Below are 21484 nucleotides of genomic sequence, written 5' to 3'. Positions count from 1 at the left end.
CGTGCCCAGTCAGTTCACATCGGGCATGCCTAGCAGACAGTTCCTGGTCTACACTATGTGAAGTGCGACGGAAAATGTGAATTGTGTTACTACACAACTGGCGACGAGTAGGGTCGTTCTTTCGCATGTTGCGTCATTGTTCCGGTTTCGCAGCTTATCCACGGCATGGAGGATTTAGTGCGGGTTTTGGTTGAGCAGCAGACGGAGCTCATGGCAACCATGCAACAAGTGCTTCCGGCGTTGCTCTCCACGCAGTCTGCTCCAGCGCCGTTCCCACCTCCCTTTCCCCCGTATGACGAGACGCGGAGGATTGGGACGCATATGAACATCGTCTTCAGCAGCATTTCCAGGCGTTTCATGTTGCCGATGCGGAGGTATGTCGTGCTCTTTTCTTGTCTTTGATATCTCCCTCGCTGTATAAAGTTTTGCGGCAGCTAGTGCCGTTGCAGGAACCCTCATCCTTGTCTTTTGACACATTGTGTTCATTGCTGTCTTCATATTATCGCCGCCGCACGCATGTTGTGGCAGCTAGGGTCAAGTTCTATCAATGCAAGAAACAGCCCCATTGGTCTTACCAGGCGCAGGCCGCTACCCTGCACGGTCTTAGTCACAAGTGTCATTTTGTCACGGAGCAGTCGTGAGAGTCGTATGCCCACGTTATGGTGCGCAACGTCATTGTTCGTTCGGCCCCTGATAGGGAGGTCTGGCAACGGGCCCTGCAGTTGGAAGACCCTTCCCTGGAGGAAGTCCTGTCCATTGCTCAAACTTATGAAGTCTCTCACGCCGCAGGTCAACAGTTGGAAGCATGGTGCGATGTCGCGGCAGTTCAGGGCGGCATGGTCGCGTCCACTGCGTCTGGGGTGGACGACGTGCGAGAGTTAAAATCCGGCCGTTACGGCCGCTCCTGCATGGCGCGTAAACAGAGTTCCGGCCGCCGGCCCCTGTTACCGTCCTGTGTGTCGTGCTATATCCATCATGATTGGTCAGAGTGCCCCAATCGTTGGGCCGTTTGTCGAAAACGTAATAAAAAAGGACACATTGCTAAAGTTTGCCGCTCAGCCTCAAAAGAATCGAAGGAAGCAGGTACAGAAGACATGGATGTTGACATTCAGGAAGTTTCATCGGGCCAGGCTCCTGACTCATCGGCACACAAACTCTTTATCGAGGTGTCAGTTCGGTCGTGCCGATTACAACTGCAAGCAGATACGAGCGCGGCAGTTTCCTTGTTGAATGCACCAACTTACTCCGACCTTGGGTCGCCCCCGTTGGCGCCAGTTTACCGGCGTCTACGCGGTTATGGTAAACAGTTCAGTTCATTCCCCTACTGGGTCAATTCACTACCGACGTTACTTACAAATCAATCACTCGGCCTCTTACTTTTATTGTTGTCAGTGATGCGAGCTCCGCTAACCTTTTTGGATTGGATGCCTTTCAAGCTTTTGGTTTTTCTATCGCAGACACCATACAGTTGGTCTCCAAAGACGTTCCCTATCGATCATTGGAATCTTTGATCTCTGACTTTAAGGATATCTTTGAGGAGGGCCTGGGGCGTGTTTCAGACTTTGAAGCTCACTTAACGTTGAAGGCGTCGGCTCGCCCGCGTTTTCTATGCGCGAGACAGATCCCCTTGGCTCTCCGCCCACAGGTAAAAGCAGAGCTAGACCGGCTGACAGCCATCGGCATCGTTCTTCCCATTTCTTCTCGTGAGTGGGCTTCGCTCCTCGTTATTGTCAGGAAACACTCGGGAAAATTACGTCTTTGTGGCAATTTCGAGGCCACCATTAATTCCCAATTGTTGGTGGACACCTATCCCTTGTCTCATTCTGATGAATTGTTCTCCACCGTGGCAAGAGGCCAATATTTTTCGAAAATCGATCTTTCGGAGGCTTACCATCAGATACCACATGATGAGGACTCCAAACAGCTGGTGGTCGTCAACACCCTGTTTGGCCTTTACCAATACCAGAGGTTGGCCTTCGGAAAATCCAGTGCCCTGGCGATATTTCAGCGTTATCTTGAGCATGTCACGTCAACAATCCCTCATTGTATTAATTACCTGGACGACATAATTGTCGCAGGCCACAGCACAGAGGAACACTTGCACAACCTTAGAACCCTCTTTCTCAAATTCAGTTCCGTGGGCCTGCATTGCAACCTGCGTAAGTCGAACTTCTTCCAACCGTTCATTGAGTATGTGGGCAACACCATCTCTCGGCACGGCGTCCAGCCACTATGAAGTTTGGTCCAAGGTATCGTTGACCTTCCGCGGCCCACTTTGCTGAAGGAGTTACAAGCTTTTTTTAGGCACGATTGCCTACTACCACCAGTTCATTCCCTGGGCTTCCACCATAGCCCGCCCCCTGTACCGCCTTCTGCACAAGCTTTTCTAGGCAAGATTGCCTATTATCACCGGTTCATTCCCAGGGCTTCCACCATAGCCCGCCCCCTGTACCGCCTTCTGCACAAGCTTTTCTAGGCAAGATTGCCTATTATCACCGGTTCATTCCCAGGGCTTCCACCATAGCCCGCCCCCCTGTACCGCCTTCTGCTCAAGGGTGTTCCTTTTGATTGGTTGCCTGCATGCAAGTGAGCGTTCACCTCGTTGAAGGGCCTCCTCACATCAGCGCCTTGTTTGGCTACTTTTGACCCCAATAAGACGTTGGTCCTGGCTACAGGTGCTTCGCAGTATGGGGTGGGGGTGGTCCTGGCCCATCGTAACGCGGATGGCTCCGAGCAGCCACTGGCGTTTGTGTCTAAAACTCTTAGTCCTGCGCAGGCTCATTACTCCCAGGTGGAAAAAAGAGGCTTTGGCCATTGTCTACACTGTTACCAAGTTCCACCCTTTCTTGTATGGCACGAAGTTTCAGTTAATCACTGACCATAAGCCATTAATATCGTTATTTGGACCCGCCTCTCAAATTCCGGATAGGGCAGTCCACAGACTGCAGCGCTGGACCTTATTTCTCTCCAAGTACCATTATGACATTCATTTTCGCCCTCCCGAACAGCATGCCAACGCTGACGCTCTTTCCTGTCTTCCTGTGGGCCCGGATCCTAAGTTCGATCGGGAGGAGATTATGTGTTTTCATTTGCATGTGGCGTCCCGCCAAGCGGTTGATGGCTTCCCGATCACTAGTTCTAGAGTTGCCAGGGAAACGGCAGATGGATTTTGGCTCATGGTCATTGATGCTTATTCCTGATTCCCATATGTGGTTCGCTGCTCCTCAACCACTTCAGAAGTTGCAATCCAGGCACTCACAAAAATCTTTTCTGTGGAAGGTCGGCCAGTCACCCTGCTATCGGACAATGGACCTCAGTTTATTTCGCAGACCTTCCAGGATTTTTGTAGGCGCTTCGGTATTTGGCACGTTTGCTCTCCCCCCCTTTCATCCACAATTGAATGGGGAAGACGCAGATGAAAAAGTATGTGCACGAATTTCCGGCAGAGGAGGCGTTGACGTTTTTCCTGATGGCATACCGGACCACACCGATGGGAGAACGCAGCCCCGCAGAGCCCCTCCATGGGCACCAACCTAGGACTCTGCTGCACCTCCTCCGGCCTGGTCCTTACCAGTCTTCGCAAAACGGTGTACCCGGCTTTCCATCGGGTATGTCTGTCTGGGCACGCGGGTTTGGTCGCAATCCACGTTGGATACCGGCGGTGGTCCTGCACCGCAATGGCCACCAGCTCTATACCTTGCAGGCGGGGGACCAGGAGGTACGTTGTCACCAAAATCAGCTACATCCACATTTGGGCACCCACCCTCTAACCCCTCAGGCGCCGGCTTCCCCATTGCCGGCACCCGTGTTGTTTTCTCAGGGGACGCTACCGCCCCTCCCAACCGTGACTCCGCCACACTGCGATGGTTCTCAGCCTGGGTGGCCTCCAGTAGCTCCAGCAATGGCATCGCCACCATTAGAGATGCCCCGGCGAGAGCCAGCCCCCCTTGCAGGCCCGGTTTCTCAGGAGGCTGGTTCACCTGTGGTCGTGCCTTCCCCCTCGTCCCTGCCACTGGGTCTTGCCCCTCCCGAGGTGGACCGGGATCCGCAGTTCGACGGCTTGTTGCCCGTTCTGTCCCGGGCTTCGGTGGTGGGACGACGGGGGCCTCTTCATGTGGGGTCACTTCCAACCGTATTTGAAGGTTCCGGCTCGAGGGTTGGCAGATCCCCCCGACTCCAGCCTTCCAATGGACGTGGAGGTCATGGCTACTGCACGACGCTCCACCTCCCGACACAGTGGATCACAGTAACTTCACCCCCTGAAGGAGGAGGAGTGCAGTAGCCACCAGAAAGATCGTGGGAGGCGCACATCCGCATGGCGCGTCACGGACAGTAGTTGCCGCAAGGAAAGTCCCGTCCACCAGAGGGCACGCAAGAATTCGGCTGCGCCCTCTGCTGGCGGAACAACAACTCAGGCAGCACAGGCCGTGCCCAGTCAGTTTACATCGGGAATGCCTAGCAGACAGTTCCCGGTCTACACTATGTGAAGTGCGATGGAAAAAGTGAATTGTGTTACTACAAAAAATATTCTACAATATTTATTGTTTTACAACTAGCTTTCTGGCTGTTCCGCCACCATCAGGCACACTGTACCTGATAATGGCATAACAGCCAAAAACTGGTTTGAAAAATAATAAATACTAGCCTTTTACCCACAGCTTTGCTTACGTACACATCTCCTCCTCCACAACCTCTCTTACCTCCTCCTCCTCCTCCTCCTCCTACTCCTACTCTTCCAATTTCTTTCCATCTTCCCTCTCTCTCTGTCCACTTCCTGCCTCCCTCTCTCTTTCTACCTCCTTCATTCCTTATCGCTCCATTCATCTCCATCTCCTCCTCCTCCTATTTCTTTCCATTTACCCCATTCTCCCTGTCTACCTCCTCTGTCCCCTTCTTTCTGTCCCTCTCCTCCTCACCCTTCTCTCTGTCCATCTCCTCCTGTCCCCTATCTCTGTCAATGTCTTCCTCTCCCCATCCCTGTCTGTCCTTCTGCTCCTCCTCCTTTCTCTGTCCATCTCACCCTTCTTTCCCCTTGTAACTATCCATCTTTCACTACCCCTCTCTCTGCACAACCACACCCATCTGCATGTACATACCCTGGAACATATTTGAATACTAGCTGCACAATACATCCATTGTGCAGGGCAGCCTAGATGTCACGAGTAACCAATCCTTTCCCAACCTCATCCCCAATCCTATGGGAGCTATATGGCACTTCCCCCCACACTATTTTTTTTCCAAACGGTAAGTAGTATGTAGTACTAACACAAATTCTTTACAGACGAATGGAAAAACTGGTAGAAGCCAACCTCGGGGGAGATCAGTTTGGATTCCATAGAAATGTTGGAACACGTGAAGCAATACTGACCCTACGACTTATGTTAGAAAATAGATTAAGGAAAGGCAAACCTACATTTCTAGCATTTGTAAACTTAGAGAAAGATTTTGACAATGTTCACTGGAATACTCTCTTTCAAATTCTGAAGGTGGCAGGAGTAAAATACAGGGAGCGAAAGGCTATTTACAATTTGTACAGAAACCAGATGGCAGTTATAAGAGTTGAGGGGCATGAAAGGGAAGTAGTGGTTGGGAAGGGAGTGAGACAGGATTGTAGCCTATCACCGATGTTATTCAATCTGTATATTGAGCAAGCAGTAAAGGAAACAAAAGAAAAATTCGGAGTAGGAATTAAAGACCATGGAGAAGAAATAAAAACTTTGAGGTTCGACGATGACATTGTAATTCTGTCAGAGACAGCAAGGCATCTGGAAGAGCAGCTGAACGGAATGGACCGTGTCTTGAAAGGAGGATATAAGATGAACATCAACAAAAGCAAAACGAAGATAATGACATGCTTAAAGTAGTAAATGAGTTTTGCTATTTGGGGAGCAAAATAACTGATGATGGTCGAAGTAGAAAGGATATAAAATGTAGATTGGCAATGGCAAGGAAAGCACTTCTGAAGAAGAGAAATTTGTTAACATCGAGTATAGATTTAGGTGTCAGGAAGTCGTTTCTGAAAGTATGTGTATGGAGTGTCGCCATGTTTGGAAATGAAACGTGGACGAAAAATAGTTTAGACAAGAAGAGAGAAGAAGCTTTTGAAATGTGGTGCTACAGAAGAATGCTGAAGATTAGATGGGTACATCACATAACTAATGAGGAGGTATTGAATAGAATTGGAGAGAACAGGAATTTGTGGCACAACTTGACCAGAAGAAGGGATCAGTTGGTAGGGCATTTCTGAGGCATCAAGGGATCACCAATTTAGCATTGGAGGGCAGCGTGGAGGGTAAAAATCGTAGAGGGAGACCAAGAGATGAATACACTAAGCAGATTCAGAAGGATGTCGGTTACAGTAGTTACTTGGAGATGAAGAAGCTTGCACAGGATAGAGTAGCATGGAGAGCTACATCAAACCAGTCTCTGGACTGAAGATCACAACAACAAGTAGTGTGTGTACCAAATTTGGTTCAAATAGATCCAGTGATTTAGGAGATGTGGTACATATACTCTATGACAAAAGAGATGCACCATGAGGGAATTATCTGAATGGAATAGAAATCAGTAGATGTGATGTACAAGGATTACAGTTTCAGAAAAAATTGGATCACTTATTTTTAAGAGAGAGAGAGTCTTTCACAAACTGAGAAAGCCAATAACGTGTTGGTCGACCTATGGTACTTATGTGAAATAAAGATATAAATTAACAAAAAGCAAGCAAATCATGGATACTTAATCTGTACACTGCATTAGCATTCTGCAATAATTATACTGATTAATGTGATTTGCGATTATGCCAGCAAAACTTGGTGAAGTAAGTTAGAAAGAAGATGCTGCCTCATCAATTATACGAGAATGTGCTATTTGTCTCATTTTAGTAGCTTACTATTACTTCATTATATAGGAATGTTTCAAAGAAAACTGTTATCTACATCTTAAAAACTGAATCATGTTTATGGTATATTGCTATTTGTCATGTAGCTTTAGAACAAACACTTCTGCTTGTCATGTAATTAATATAAATTTTCATTTCTTGAATTTAGATGTTAGTATTTTGTACAAACAAAGGCCATTGAAGTATGTTTTTGATTATTTTTTTCCCCCCCCAGTCAGTTGGAATTTCCAGTTTCTTGCTTTGTGTTGTATGGAAGCTTTTTGAATATTTTTGCACCTGATTAAATAACTCTACTCTGAACCCTAGACAATGAGGAAAAGTCTACAAGAAAATGATTTTTGTGTCTTGTACTGTGACTGTACATCACAGTTCATTTGAAATTGATTTTTATCATAGCAGTAAAATCCACTGAGGAGTAAATATATTGCAAAGCCAGTGTAAGAACTCAAAGAACCTTATAAAGGCTTTGGAGATATATATGTTCATCTACTTTACACAATATTCTTACTGATCACTTGTCACTGACCCACAAGACAATTCCATAAGACACCATGGAATGAAAATATGCAAAACAAGCCAGCACTTCTGTTTTCAGGTCAATACAGTGGGAGACTATTTCTAAGGGCTGAACACACTGAACTAAGCTCCTTGCTTAGTTTTTCCACGTGTTGACCCCATTTTGTGTAAATTGATTCTGCCATAGATACACACAAACGGGTCTGTGACAAGTGAGCAGTACGACTATTGTGTAAAGTAGAATATCATACACCCCTCAGAAGCCTTTATAAGGATCTTTGAGTTCTTACACTGACTTCACAATATATTTACTCCTCAATGGTTTTTACTGCTATGATAAAAATCAATTTCAAATGAACTGTGATGTACAGTCACAGTACAAGACACAAAAATCATTTTCTTGTAGACTTTTCCACATTGTCTAGGGTTCAAAGTAGAGTTATTAAATCAGGTGCAAAAATATTCAAAAAGCTTCCATACAACACAAAGCAAGAAACTGGAAATTCCAACTGACTGGGGGGGGGGGGAAGAATCAAAAACATGCTTCAATGACCTTTGTTTGTACAAAACACTAACATCTAAATTCAAGAAATGAAAATTTATATTAATTACATGACAAGCAGAAGTGTTTGTTCTAAAGCTACATGACAAATAGCAATATACCATAAACATGATTCAGTTTTTAAAGATGTAGATATTAGTTTTCTTTGAAACATTCCTATGTAATGAAGTAATAGTAAGCTACTAAAATGAGACAAATAGCACATTCTCGTATAATTGATGAGGCAGCAGCTTCTTTCTAATTTACTTCACCAAGTTTTGATGGCATAATCGCAAATCACATTAATCAGTATAATTATTGCTGAATGCTAATGCAGTGTACAGATTAAGTATCCATGATTTGCTTGCTTTTTGTTAATTTATATCTTGACTTGTTCCACATTCTTGAAGGTTGTTCTCCTTTCTGATACCTACAGAACACGATAGATGAATGAATGAATGAATGAATGAGGAAATTCTTTGCTTTATTCCAACAGATATGAAATGACTCAGGGGACAAGCTAATGGACGGTGAGGGTGAGTTACAGGCACTCAATTGCATGGTTACTAGTATTCTTGCTGAAATAGTTAGAGATGAATCTGCCTAAAATTTCTACAACTTAAAAAAGCACATAAAATACAATCTTAGCAAAGACAGAGAACAAAGATGGTGGACATAAATTAGCCTTTGCTCTCTTTTATGTCTATAAAGCAGTCAATTAAAAATTGGTGTAGTCATTCATAGCTGCAAAAAGATTGTTTTTCAAAGATAAGTGACATTTTTCAACTATATATTGATACAAAAACACAAGCACAATGTAAATCCCAAAGCAGCTTTGAACAAATAGATCTTATGTTGCTTTATACTCAAAGGTTAAAAGTACAGGAATGTATAAAACATGGCTTTGTGTTTTTGTATCAATATATAGTCATTAAATGTCACATATCTTTGAAACCTTTGTACAATAACAAACTATCACTGGTGTTGTGGACCATCTGTTTAGTATTAAGTCACCTGATGATGGCTTGGAAAGCCAAAAGCCAGTTCACAATGAATTATTAAATAAATGTTATCATGCAACATCAATATCTTGTATTAAGTTTTAGTATTTCATTTTAATGCTTGACCTGACACAGTGGAACTGCTTAAAGCCACTAATCCTCAAATTTTGCATTGCTGTGGTGGAGAACTGTACAGTCCCTAACTTCCAAATCACCTCAGGGTGTTGCAGAGTCTCTCATACGGAAGCTTGAGACCCTGAAGCCAGTGTTCAAATGCACAAATATGACAAAAAATAAAATGGTTAAATATAGCAAATAACTAAAAGATGCTAAATAACCTATGTACAACACTAAAATAAGTGAAACAAAGAAATATCACACAATTTAGTTCACTATTTCTTGAAGTTAATATGAACAGAAGGCACTCACCACTATTTATCAAAAATCACTCAAACATTTTTACGACTATGAGATGATCTTAGCAACAGGTGAAAGTCCGTATCAGTTAAAAATGGATGTCCTTTACTGAAGGAGCTTGAGACAGATTGCCACAGGACTTGGTCCTTGGTTCATTTCTTTTCAATGTTGCAGTTAATAATTTTCTTCCCCGTGAAGGACCAAATTAAGCAGCATGTTATAAAGATGAGATGACACTACTTAGGCCTAATACACACTATGAAATAATGACAGTATGTTACTATGGAAAAACTAGAACTAGGAGTGAATTTATTTTAATATGAGTCTCTTCAGTCTCAGTAACACACTGAAATTAATTATATGATTATATATAAAAACAAAGATGAGGTGACTTACCGAACGAAAGCGCTGGCAGGTCGATACACACACAAACAGTGTTACACCGTCCGGGTTATCTGGATACTTCCCACCAACACCAACCTATCCGAACTCCGGAGATGGGAACTTGCCCTTCAGTATATCCTCTCCTCTCGTTATCCGCCAGGCCTCAATCTCCGCTAATTTCAAGTTGCCGCCACTCATACCTCACCTGTCTTTCAACAACTTCTTTGCCTCTACACTTCCGCCTCGACTGACATCTCTCCCCAAACTCTTTGTCTTTAAATATGTCTGCTTGTGTCTGTATGTGTGGATGGATATGTGTGTGTGTGTGTGTGTGTGTGTGTGTGTGTGTGTGTGTGTGTGCGAGTGTATACCTGTCCCTTTTTCCCCCTAAGGTAAGTCTTTCCGCTCCCGGGATTGGAATGACTCCTTACCCTCTCCCTTAAAACCCACTTCCTTTCGTCTTTCCCTCTCCTTCCCTCTTTCCTGATGAGGCAACAGTTTGTTGCGAAAGCTTGAATTTTGTGTGTATGTTTGTGTGTCTATCGACCTGCCAGCGCTTTTGTTCGGTAAGTCACCTCATCTTTCTTTTTATATATAATTTTTCCCACGTGGAATATTTCCCTCTATTATATTGATATAATTATATGATTACCTTAAGATGTACAAGATAATTCTGTAACACTATAATGCTTTCATATTGGCTCCACAGTATTGGCTCCGCAGTAATCTGCAAGGAACATATTAGCCCCGTCTTCTTGAGAGTAGTCCAAGTATACTATCCCACATGGAAACTAACATAAGCAGTCACTAATAGGCATTTGAAAATGATGTACCTTGGTCTATTCCAGACACACGTATAATATGGCATACAGATATTAGAGAATTCTAGTTGTATCAATGAAATAATGAAATTTTTTAAAAAAGTTATCCAAATAATGAGCAAATTGAATTCTAAGGAACACTGCCATTTTCTCTTTATCAAACTGAGGCTACTGACTGCCACAAAAGTGTATTTCTGCACACTGTTACATAATTTGAAAAGCAACATAGGTGAGTATGATAACAGAGAGAACATACACCATCACAATACTACCGGCAAAAATGAACTTTGACATCTCCAGCATGGACAGACAATTACCAGAAACTCACAGATAATAACATGTCTACAAAAAAAAGTATTAATAAACATCTGTAATCTACTTGATCCTTAACAAACACTGCTGATATTAAATTTTGAGAATATTGATAAAGAAACAGCAATAAATTTTACAATTTTTCTATAAAAATAACCTTATCATCAGTTACTTGTTTGATTATCAAATTTATTTCACTGTAACTGGCTGATGACTAATAAGGAGGAAGAGGAGATTAGTGTTTAACATCCTGTTGCCAATGAGGTCATTAGGGACGGAGCACAAGCTTGTATTAGGGAAAGATGGGGGAGGAAACTGGCCATGCCCTTGCAAAGAAACCTTCTCAGCATCCGCCTGAAGCGATATAGAGAAATCACGGTAAACCTAAAGCAGGATGGTCAGATGCGGTTTCGAACAGTTGTACTCCCAAATGCAAGTCCAATGTGCTAACCACTGTCACCTCACTTGGTGATGATTAATAAAGAATCCTGAGTAAGCTGATCATCTAATTTCACGCAAACCAATAATGTAGTTTTGTACTTGAGTTTACATCCAGAAACCTGGCCAAATATCGTGTTGTGGGATGACACAAAGCTAACTGATGAACTTTGAAACATGTCCAGTTCTTTATCTATAGCCATAACCTACTGCACTATTTAGTTTTGTGGCAGAAAAATGAACACCAATTTCAACTTATATTTCTTTGATCAATAACAGCCTCCATTAGTGTAATATCTAATCTACTTGCCAGTGAATGGTTCCTTGTGAGCATAACACTTCCCCAATTCAAAAATACTTGAATCCCATATAGAAGTGGTCCAAAAAATGACTCCACACTTCAGAATCAAGCTTACATTAGCAAATTATTCTATAAGAAACAACTGTCCTTGAACCCATATTTCTGCTCAAGTGCATTACATAAGAAGAAATCATTTCGTCATTTCCCTTGACCTTACAAAAGACATGATGAACAAAAGAGTAATGTCTCCTTACTTGCTTTGAAAACAAAACAAATCATATTCTATCCTCCTGTTTTGAGAATTACATAATAACTACAATAACTTCTTGTACTCTTCTTCAATTCTGCCTTCATCGATTCTCAAATTATATTAAATTTGTATATTTTTATTTCTTTCCAGTTTAATACCTTTGATGTGTGAACTAGAAGTATTTCACGCATACATCTAATGCCCCAGTAAAGCAAGTTCTGTATTGTCCCCATTTCTTGCTGGGAACTGTCTGTGTTGCTCACACAAAAGAATATACTGTGAATGATTCTTTCCTGAAGGGTAACTTTGAGTTATCTTTATATTACTGGAGAATGCCTTTGTGTATTAAACTAAGTGGTGGTGTATTCACAAATGATGAACTCATTTAATGTGTTTGACTTCAATGTCTTTACTACTTTAGTAATGGATTAAATTTTTTTCTAATTAGTTTCATCAAACTGCATGTGATCAGCTGCCTTCGAACACCGAGCTATCAAAATTCTTAACAAATGAAGTCTGCAGTTAGATTCTTTGCTACCAACAACTCCTTTTTAGAGTGCACACACACACACACACACACACACACACACACACACACACACACACACACACACACCTGTACAGTTACATTTGCTCATGCGTTATTTACATTCTACCAGGACTTTCCATTACCATATTTTGATTCTGTCAAACATCCTTCAGTATTAGTGTACTGAAATTCTGTGTTTGGACAATGTCTGTCGTGTCACAGTTTCCGTATACTTCTATATAACATTCTTATGTCATTATTTATCCAAACTGCTTGCACATTAGTATTATATTTCCAATCTCATCATTCGTAGTGAAAAAAGATTTTCAAAGGAAAGTACCACATTCTCCTTTTAACATCTCAACAATGGCAAGGTCATTAGAGATGGGTCATAAAGACATGTGTAACTGGTTATGACCTTTTCAAAGTAACCATCCTGGTATTCACATTTCGTGAGTTTCAGAAATGATGGACAATCTAAACCTAGATAATGGGATTGGAATTTACATTGTACTCACTAAAAATTGAGTCAAGTGTGCTAGGCAGTGTTCCTCAAAGCTCAGTTTTGACATACAAAGTCTGAACCACTGTCTTAACATGGGTAACTTTTAAAGTGGTTTTTTAAGTGGCTCTCTTTCAACTGAAATTGTATTATTTCAACAGAGTATAATGAGAAATCATATACTTTGTATAACATTAAAAATTGCATAAATGGTCCCTCATCAATAAAGAAATTCTTGAATAGAAATCAGTTATATAAACAACTGTAAAGCATGTCTGTTCACTTCTTGCATAAACAAATGTTTGACATACATATGCAGCTCGAGTCAAGGTTTAGGAGCAACTCAAGTACTTCACATATAATTCCCCCCATATCACAATGAATAAATCTCACTGAGCCTTTTATTTTGCATTTCCCATCTATTACGTACATTTCTGTCATGGAGGAAAATATTTTACCCACAACCAATGCTATTAATAATTTTAATTGTACTTCTAGTGCCTTGAAGTGCAAGTAAGTAAATATCATTTTAACAGATACATTTGCATTGTGGAATCAATATACTTCTGTTTAATAAATTTTTACCTTTACCTTAACTACTTGACAGTTAAAATTGGCATGTATAGAATTCTCATCACATCAATAGGAAGTGCATAAGCTGGCTGGCTACGTAGTCATAAGAGGCAAAGATAAGTCTAAAAAAGAATGATCAATGTAATAACACAGACCACCTTGGGCAAAAGGGGAGGGAGGCAGAAGGGAATGTGATTTCTCTTAAACAGGACACTGTCATAACTAGCATGGAAGTCAAAAGGAAGTAAGATGCAATGCAACACAAAACAAATGATTATTTTCATTAATGCATAAGAAATTGGTGCAGTCTGTTGGTAAACTGAACAGGAAGCAATGTTTGTGGTGGAAGATGTACCCTTTCCCGAGAAAATGCCTTACCTGCCGTACAGCAGGACTAGGAATAACCCGCCTGGCAGTGCAGCAGAGTGTTCTGTAATTTATGCAGATTCTGTTGGTGTGCATTTCTTATGTTCTTGTTGTTACTTATTGTATTCTGTGTGTCATTAACGCATTTAGTGGGGGAAATAAAGTATTAACAAATAAGTAAAAAATAAAACACTCCCAGTTATGTCTGAGCACTGTGCTGGGACTCATTTGAAGGGCATTCTGTGGAAGGACCAGTACAGCATTCAGAAACAGCCTGTAGATGAATCCCACGATGAGGCTGAGTGCAAAGAGTGTGGACTTGCCTGCTCACTCTTCAGTTTCAGATTATAGTAATGCACAGATGAACGAAAGCACCAAACCATAGTCATGGTGGGAAGACTGCAGATTTAAGTGCTATACACATTTATTTGTTCATTCACTCATTCATTGCAGTTACAGGCTATTATCCGGAAAGCTAAAATACACTGTATAACTCATATTTATGTGTACAATAAAAGTGTATATATTTATTGTGTAACCTCACTTAGCATCAATGAAACCACCGCTAATAAATCCAAGTAGTCTCTAGAGAAGGGTCCAAGGCAAACTTAACTTATTGCCACAAGAACCATTTAAAGACTAAACAAAGCTCTGCTGAAATATATTACAATGAACAACATTACTAGTCTATGTTTTCATTCACATTACAATAATTAATAAAAGTATGGCCCTTCAATTATTTTGGTATACTCAAAGCAATGGTAAAATTAATTTTGGTGTTGCTACTATAAATCAAGAGTAATGCTTTTTAATATACAAAAATTAACATGGATTTTTTCTGGTAGATATTGCATTCACATTTTTGCAGTGTTGAGGAATTCAACCCAAAAACTGCTCATCGCATGTTTCACATGATGCCCATTGTTAATGGAAAATGCGAATTTGTTTCTTGTTACAAACCAAATGTTTTTTAAAGTAGAGTTTCTTCTGCACATTCAATACAGTGATCCCAAGTTAGTGTGATATTTAATTTAATGATAGTTATTAACAGAGATAACAAAACACTGAGAATATCCAGTACTTTAGCAGCAACTGTATTGTGCCACTGTACTGCAGTAGAAGACTGAAGTAGGCCGGTACATGAGTGCGCAAGGAAGATTTGACTAACAGATATTTACTGACTTTTTGAAGTCTGTTATTATTGGATTCATTTGAGTGTGACTGGGGACAAGTCCCAGTGGCTAAAATAGTCCACCACAGTATCAATTTCAATATTTCTCACACAATGGTCTCATGTTTCAGTTTCCATTAGGCTGTTCCAATGCTGCCACAAAGGATATGGGCAGTGTCCATCAGCTCACCTGCAGGCGGTTGCACCTAGTGTAGGCTATCTGCCAAGTTGCCCTGTTGTACACGTTCTGCACGTGTGAACCACTGCCTGCAATCGCGAGGCCATAGGAGTACAAAGAATACGCTACACCACAGTTGCCTGACTGACCACTGCTGCCCGTGCATGTGCTCTAATGCATGTGGGTGAGAAAGTTGGAACAGTCTGCTTTACATAATAATATCTAATGTATTTTACTATACTTCAGGATTGAGAAAAACAACCAATTATAGTACCCTCTAACACTTGTCTTATTGGTAAACACTTCTTCACCATGACTTCTTTGTCTGACATGCCACTTCTCATCCGATTACTGGCCCACACTACACTGCCTGTCCGCTACCGTCATGCAGCAGTCCTAACCAGTTGCTTCTGGAGTACTGGTTATTCTTTACATTTTTCTGTCTCTGTCAGTGCATACAGTTAAATTGAGTATCTCACAGTAGACTAACCGGGGGCTACTCTATAGAACTGGCACACAAAATTCCATTAAAAAAAAAAAGTTTGAATCATGAACAAACCAATGATTTCCACCAACACTGGACATGATACAAAACCTGTGATGAGTGGTATTTATTTGGGCTGACTCCATCAAAAAAGTGCAAAAATGAAAAGACGAATATCAGCCAAAGCATCATACAAAAAGTGCCTGATAACTTTTTAGGAGAGATGCATTCTCTGTGAGACTCATAAGTCATGTTGGGTGCATCTGTAGAACTCAGATGTACAGCATAAATACTCAGATTCAGGTTCAAGATATAGTTAACCACAGTTCATTATAACTCATTCTTACAGGGAAAGAATGGAATTCAACTCTTACGTCCATCTTACTTTAGGTTTTAGTGATTTCCTCAAAGCAATTCACGTAAAAGTTTGGAAGGATTCCTTAAACCAGATCACAGTCGATTCCTCTCTGAACCAAACCTTAGTTCATTCCTGAGGATCATGATACTGACAGGATGCTAAACTTTAACCTTTATTTTCAGCATGTTTGACAGTTTAGTCATTATAACTGTTACATGAAGACGTATATTAACTCATATTACAGCACTGTCGCTAAGAATATTCATGTCAAGATATTCCAACAATGTCATTCTGGCATTACATAGTTTGCAGATGAAATTTAGGAGTAAGTGGTGGTGCATCTAGTGTAGGATGTTTGTGTTTCTAAACTGTTTGAGAGAGATGTTAGTGTGGCATTGGACTTAGTGCTGTGTATTGCTTGGTGTTTAGGAGATTGTTTTTGTAGGCTTGTCATTGAGTTGTTCTAATGTCATTAGTTTTTGGCTATGGATTTGATTTCAGTTTGGGAATTGTTAGTTTTTCATGTTTTGTTTTTCGTTTGTTAATAGGTATGGATCTCCCAACAAAAATTAGGTTTGTGTTAGTGCATTTTGTTTGATTATTGAAATTATGAATGATGTTAGTATTTCTCAATTATATTTATATGTATTGTGTTGAGGGCACATGTTGGCTAGGAGGTGGGTGGTGCTTAATGGGGATTCAGTTAGAGAGGAATGGCTTTCAATAGATTTATTTGTCAGCTGAATGGGTTGTACGTATGTTTTTATGCTTTGTTGTTTAGTGTAGAGTGTGTTTCTCTACATACTTAATTTAATTTGAGAAGTGGGTAATGGAATTTTGGAGTAGTTTATGAATTTGTGGTTTAAGGTGATAGTTGATTTCATATTTATTAGCTTATGGTGTTGGATATAATGGAGTGTGATTTTATTTCGGTCTGCTAAGGTTTCTTGATAATAGTTCTGCTTGTAGTGGTTTGATGGTACCGCCGGGTTAGTCTGAGCTATGTACATCAAGCGAAATTTCTGGTACCAGTTTTTGGAGTTATGTGTGGATCTTGATACTGCAAATTTCGTGTGAGCTATATAGGTTGAGTAAAATTTCCGATACCCATTTTTTCCAGTTTCATGTTATTGTGGTTTCACTGACTGCTGAAGTTTTCATCTAGTTAATATTTGCATTGGTATTTGCTTTGATATGTCTTCATTATTAGGCTTGTCATATATTTAGTTTGCCCCCAACCAAATCCCTTTTTTTCCCATGCTTGTCCCGTTAGTGTCATGTTACTATTGCAATTAAATATTTTTTGACTTGTTCGTGTTTGTTTGCGTGTGTGGCATCAAGGTCACGACAACATATATAAGTGGATATATCTGCCATCTTGATAGTATCACAGGCCAAAGTCAGCATGTGGTGCTGCAGTCTTTGGTAATTCCAACAGACCTGTCTAAATGACCCACTGACTCAATTAACATGACACACAAGATATTCCCTTGAACTGGATGTTGCCCTGGCCATCCATGAATGAATGGTTATCACTAAAGAATGTTGCTCAATGTGATGACCATTTGCATCCATGATAGCCTGGAACAACACTGAAGATTGGTCTACCACTGCCTGAAACAATGGTGGGCCACAGAATGTTCAGCTGTCATGACATAGCTTGTGCACTGCTTGAAGACTAAACATTGCATCCAGTGATCTCAGCCATGGCAAAAGCACCTTCTTCAATAATTTTTGGCACAATTGGCCTCTCCTAAGTGCAATTCTCAAATTACCAGTTAATCTGATCTTCCAAACCATGTTCTTCAACCTCAGAACAGAAAGAGGACCACTCTGCATTCTTTTAATGTGTCGATACTGACAAAGAGCAGCAGTACAACTGCTGTTGTTCCAATATAACAGTTTTACAAGCAAAGCCCTGCTCATCTTGTCCAGCCTGACTCATGCTGACTGTCTATAGCTGCAATGGACACTGATGCTTATGTTTCAACCATACAGCACCATACTGGTACTGGCATCTAATGGCAAGTCATGACACTAACAATGTAAATCCTGAAGCACAAAGTTGGGTACCCATACAGTAAACAGTTTTCCATCTACACTGGCTAAAGAAGCGAAAGTTTCATTATAACCACACCATATTCTTTGAAGGTGGCCTCATACATTATCCAGAGGATGTCTGAGAAGGAAAATTTAATAATAAATTCTATCTACAGTCTGTGTGGCATACTGATCATGCCAACGCACATGTCAAAGTTACAGCTTCATCATTAGTGCTTTCTCCTGTTATGTAAAGGCTTCCACAATGATGTCAATATGCCAGACACGCGTGTTAGTGAATCTGATTTATTTTATGTATGATGTACCAACACAGCAATGTCCACAAGTTCAACATACACAGCTTGCAACGATTTGCTGACAATGATGCAAACCTGTGGCATTACCCAAGGTGGAGGGTCGACTGGAAGGTTATCATCTGGTTGGAAGTCAGGGAAGCCAAAAAGGTGCCATGATTTTTTTATATATAAATATACACACACCTCAGTCATTCCACTTACATTTGCATCCCCTTGGAAAGCCCCTATTTTACACCTGTGGTGGATGTAAGTTTTCCATATGTGACAGTATCTGTAACAAGAACAGCCATCCCAGAGACCTCTATTCCCAAAGAGGTACTGTTAGTTTGTCGGTTTCTGTTTTGGTTTTTGTGACAACATCCACTGGTCATTTCCTAAAGTTCACATCTATGCCATCCTGACATCTCCCGACTATTTGCATAGTATTGCATTGTTTACTAATACCTACCTTATATACACCTCCCTAGCCAAGTCATCAGCGTTTCTGACTGCCATGCAACAGACCCAGGTTCAATTCCCGGCCAAGTCCGAGATTTTCTCCACTTGGGGACTGTGTGTTGTGATATCATTATCATCATCACCGACATGCAAATAAACTAATACGACTTCAGCTGAAAAGAACTCGGCAGCCGAACTTCCACAGGTGGTGACTCGACACCAACAATGCCTTATGATCAGTTCATTTTCACCTATATTATACCACTTTAGCTTTGTTAGAGTGTATTTCACCTTATGGTTGCCTATGCCACGATTTCTATGAGAGTACAAAGCATGTAGGTTAAAAAGCATTAGATTTGACTTGTGTAAGATTAATGTGAGTCCCATTAGTGTGCACAGATCAACTCCACTTTTTAAAAATTTCTGAAATACTCCTTAGACAAAAATCAAACAAGGGAAGATCCAGGATGGAATGTAACAATATTACATGTATGTTTTCAGTTGCCTTAGACTACAGTCGTGTGTTGAGTTATGTTTGTGTGTGTGTGTACATTTTGTCTATTGCTGACAAAGCCCTTACTGGATGAAAGCTTTATTTGTGACAGTCTTTCTTGTGCCTACCTGCGTCTCAGCATATCCGCTATATGGTGAGTAGCAACTTTCATAATATTGTTGAAGTACCCCTTAGCTCTTTAAGAGATTAGATAGAAACTGGTAGCCACTTTTCCCTCCACAATGCTATATTAAAATTTCAGATATGACTTTGACCAGAAATGCAATGTTAATGGCTGCTGTAACATCAATTTTTGGAGTGTGTTTTCACAGCTTGATTGTTATTTGGCAAAGACAGCGAAAGTGAAATCAAAGCGACCTGTCTGTGGTGGCAGCCCATGTTGTTTACAATGTTTGTCATATGTTTCCTGTGTCACTAGTCAAAGCCAAAGGAACTATATTACATCTGCAATAAATTATAAAAATTTCATAATTTCAATACAGTAAATGAACCAAATAGAAAACATGACTTCTTTAGAAGGTTTAATTTGTTTGATACAGATACAGAGGTGGACAATATGGTGCGCGAGAGAGAGAGAGAGAGAGAGAGAGAGAGAGAGAGAGAGAGAGTCCTAGCTCACATTCCCAAACTCTCTTTGTTTCCTCAGAAATGAAATGAATTTTCCATCACACACAATGTGTTTCATTATAAAATCGAGTCATGGCCAACTGCGGCAGGATAAAGAACCTACATTTTATAAGGTGTGCTAACTTTTCTTTAACAATATCAACATGGGCAAACCATTAAACTTCCATCAAGGTAAGGCAACAATAAATGCAAAGAAAGAGAGAACAAATGTATAACTATATAAATATACTTTACAAAGTAGTTGCTTATGTCTTAGAAACATATCATTTCTACACAAAAGAAAATTTTTTAATACCAAATAACTACAAAGCTTTTACAGTCTGTATAATTAGTTATGGAACTTGCCACACGCCAACATCGTATATGTCCATCATGCTCCTAGATACTGTGAGCTGCATTCATGTAAAATGTTATAATTAATGTATACTGTTGAACAGCTTATGTTAACATTACAAACTGATATCAACGGCACTGTAAATAGATGACGATCAAGAACTGGCACACCGCAACCCTCGATGACTTGAATGAAAATTCCTAATGATACTACACTGACATAGAACACTCAACATATGTTTTCACACATTAGTATAAAAACTGAAAGGGGGAACTCATGGTCAATATACAGGGTTATTTAACTGTGTAAAGACGCCGAAGGATCATTATTACTGATAATGGACAATGGCTATGGCAAATTTTTTCCAAACTCATAAGGCGTAGCGAGAGGTTGGGTTACAGAGTTTGTTGTACCAGTGTCTAAAAGTATTTATTTTAATCGTATTGGGAAAAACAGTTGGAAAGTTTGGCTCTTGCTGGAGATCATGCTGCAGGTAGTTAGAAGGGTCGGATAAAATGAGGGTCAAACTAATGACGTATTACACAAAAATTAATCCCAAAAGAAGTTGTATAGATCGCTGTGTGACGAACACATACCTCAGAGAACTGTGAAGTGCCATCATCTCTTTCCACCTCATATATCACTCTTCTGTGGGGCACAGTCGAATAATACGCTATTTTAGTCAGAGAACCACCTGCAGAGTATAAAATGATCATGAATTCCGCGAAGAAAAGCTAACAGTACCAATTACAAGATAAAGCGAACTCCAAACTGGATAAGTACCTATATCAATTGCGAATCTCTTGGCGTTCTTCAAATTACCGAACACTTCTACCGTATCAGGTAATTTAATACTTTTCGGGTGACTCTTTTCATCCATCTCTGGTAAAGGTGATGTTATATTAGAACTAAATAAACGAATTTTCCATACTCCTATACGAGCAGACGCCCCTCTTACGATAGATTTGAAACTATGCTTTGACATACAACGAAGTTAACGTTGTCAGTAATCTATACTATACGTTCGGAAATCGACGGCTTAAAATAATGCATAGGTTCATCTTTAATCCATCCGCCAATTATAAATAGCATGATTACCAACGATGTCTACATTAAATAAATTCAATAACACTCCCATTACGCAATGTTTTCACAGATGACTGGCTTACTATCA

At 40.6% G+C, this 21484-nt stretch overlaps 1 protein-coding gene across 2 annotated transcripts in view; it reads right to left on the bottom strand.

The window, feature by feature from the left end:
- LOC126457642 (4'-phosphopantetheine phosphatase) overlaps positions 1–21477 on the bottom strand; it is a 163974-nt gene extending 142497 nt beyond the window's left edge. For both annotated transcript variants that reach the window (XM_050094113.1, XM_050094114.1), the window contains exons 1-2: positions 21094–21477; positions 20907–21004 (exon numbers count right to left, since the gene is read on the bottom strand). In XM_050094113.1, coding sequence (XP_049950070.1) covers positions 20907–21004; positions 21094–21295 — 300 coding nt within the window. In that variant the 5' untranslated portion in view covers positions 21296–21477. The remainder of the gene's footprint in view (positions 1–20906; positions 21005–21093) is intronic.
- Positions 21478–21484: the final 7 nt, after the last annotated feature.

This window comes from Schistocerca serialis, chromosome 2, assembly GCF_023864345.2.
Source record: "Schistocerca serialis cubense isolate TAMUIC-IGC-003099 chromosome 2, iqSchSeri2.2, whole genome shotgun sequence".
In the NCBI taxonomy this organism is placed as follows: Eukaryota; Metazoa; Arthropoda; class Insecta; order Orthoptera; family Acrididae; genus Schistocerca; species Schistocerca serialis.
Note: the sequence above shows the minus strand (reverse complement) of the source record. Positions and strands in the feature narration are given on the sequence as shown.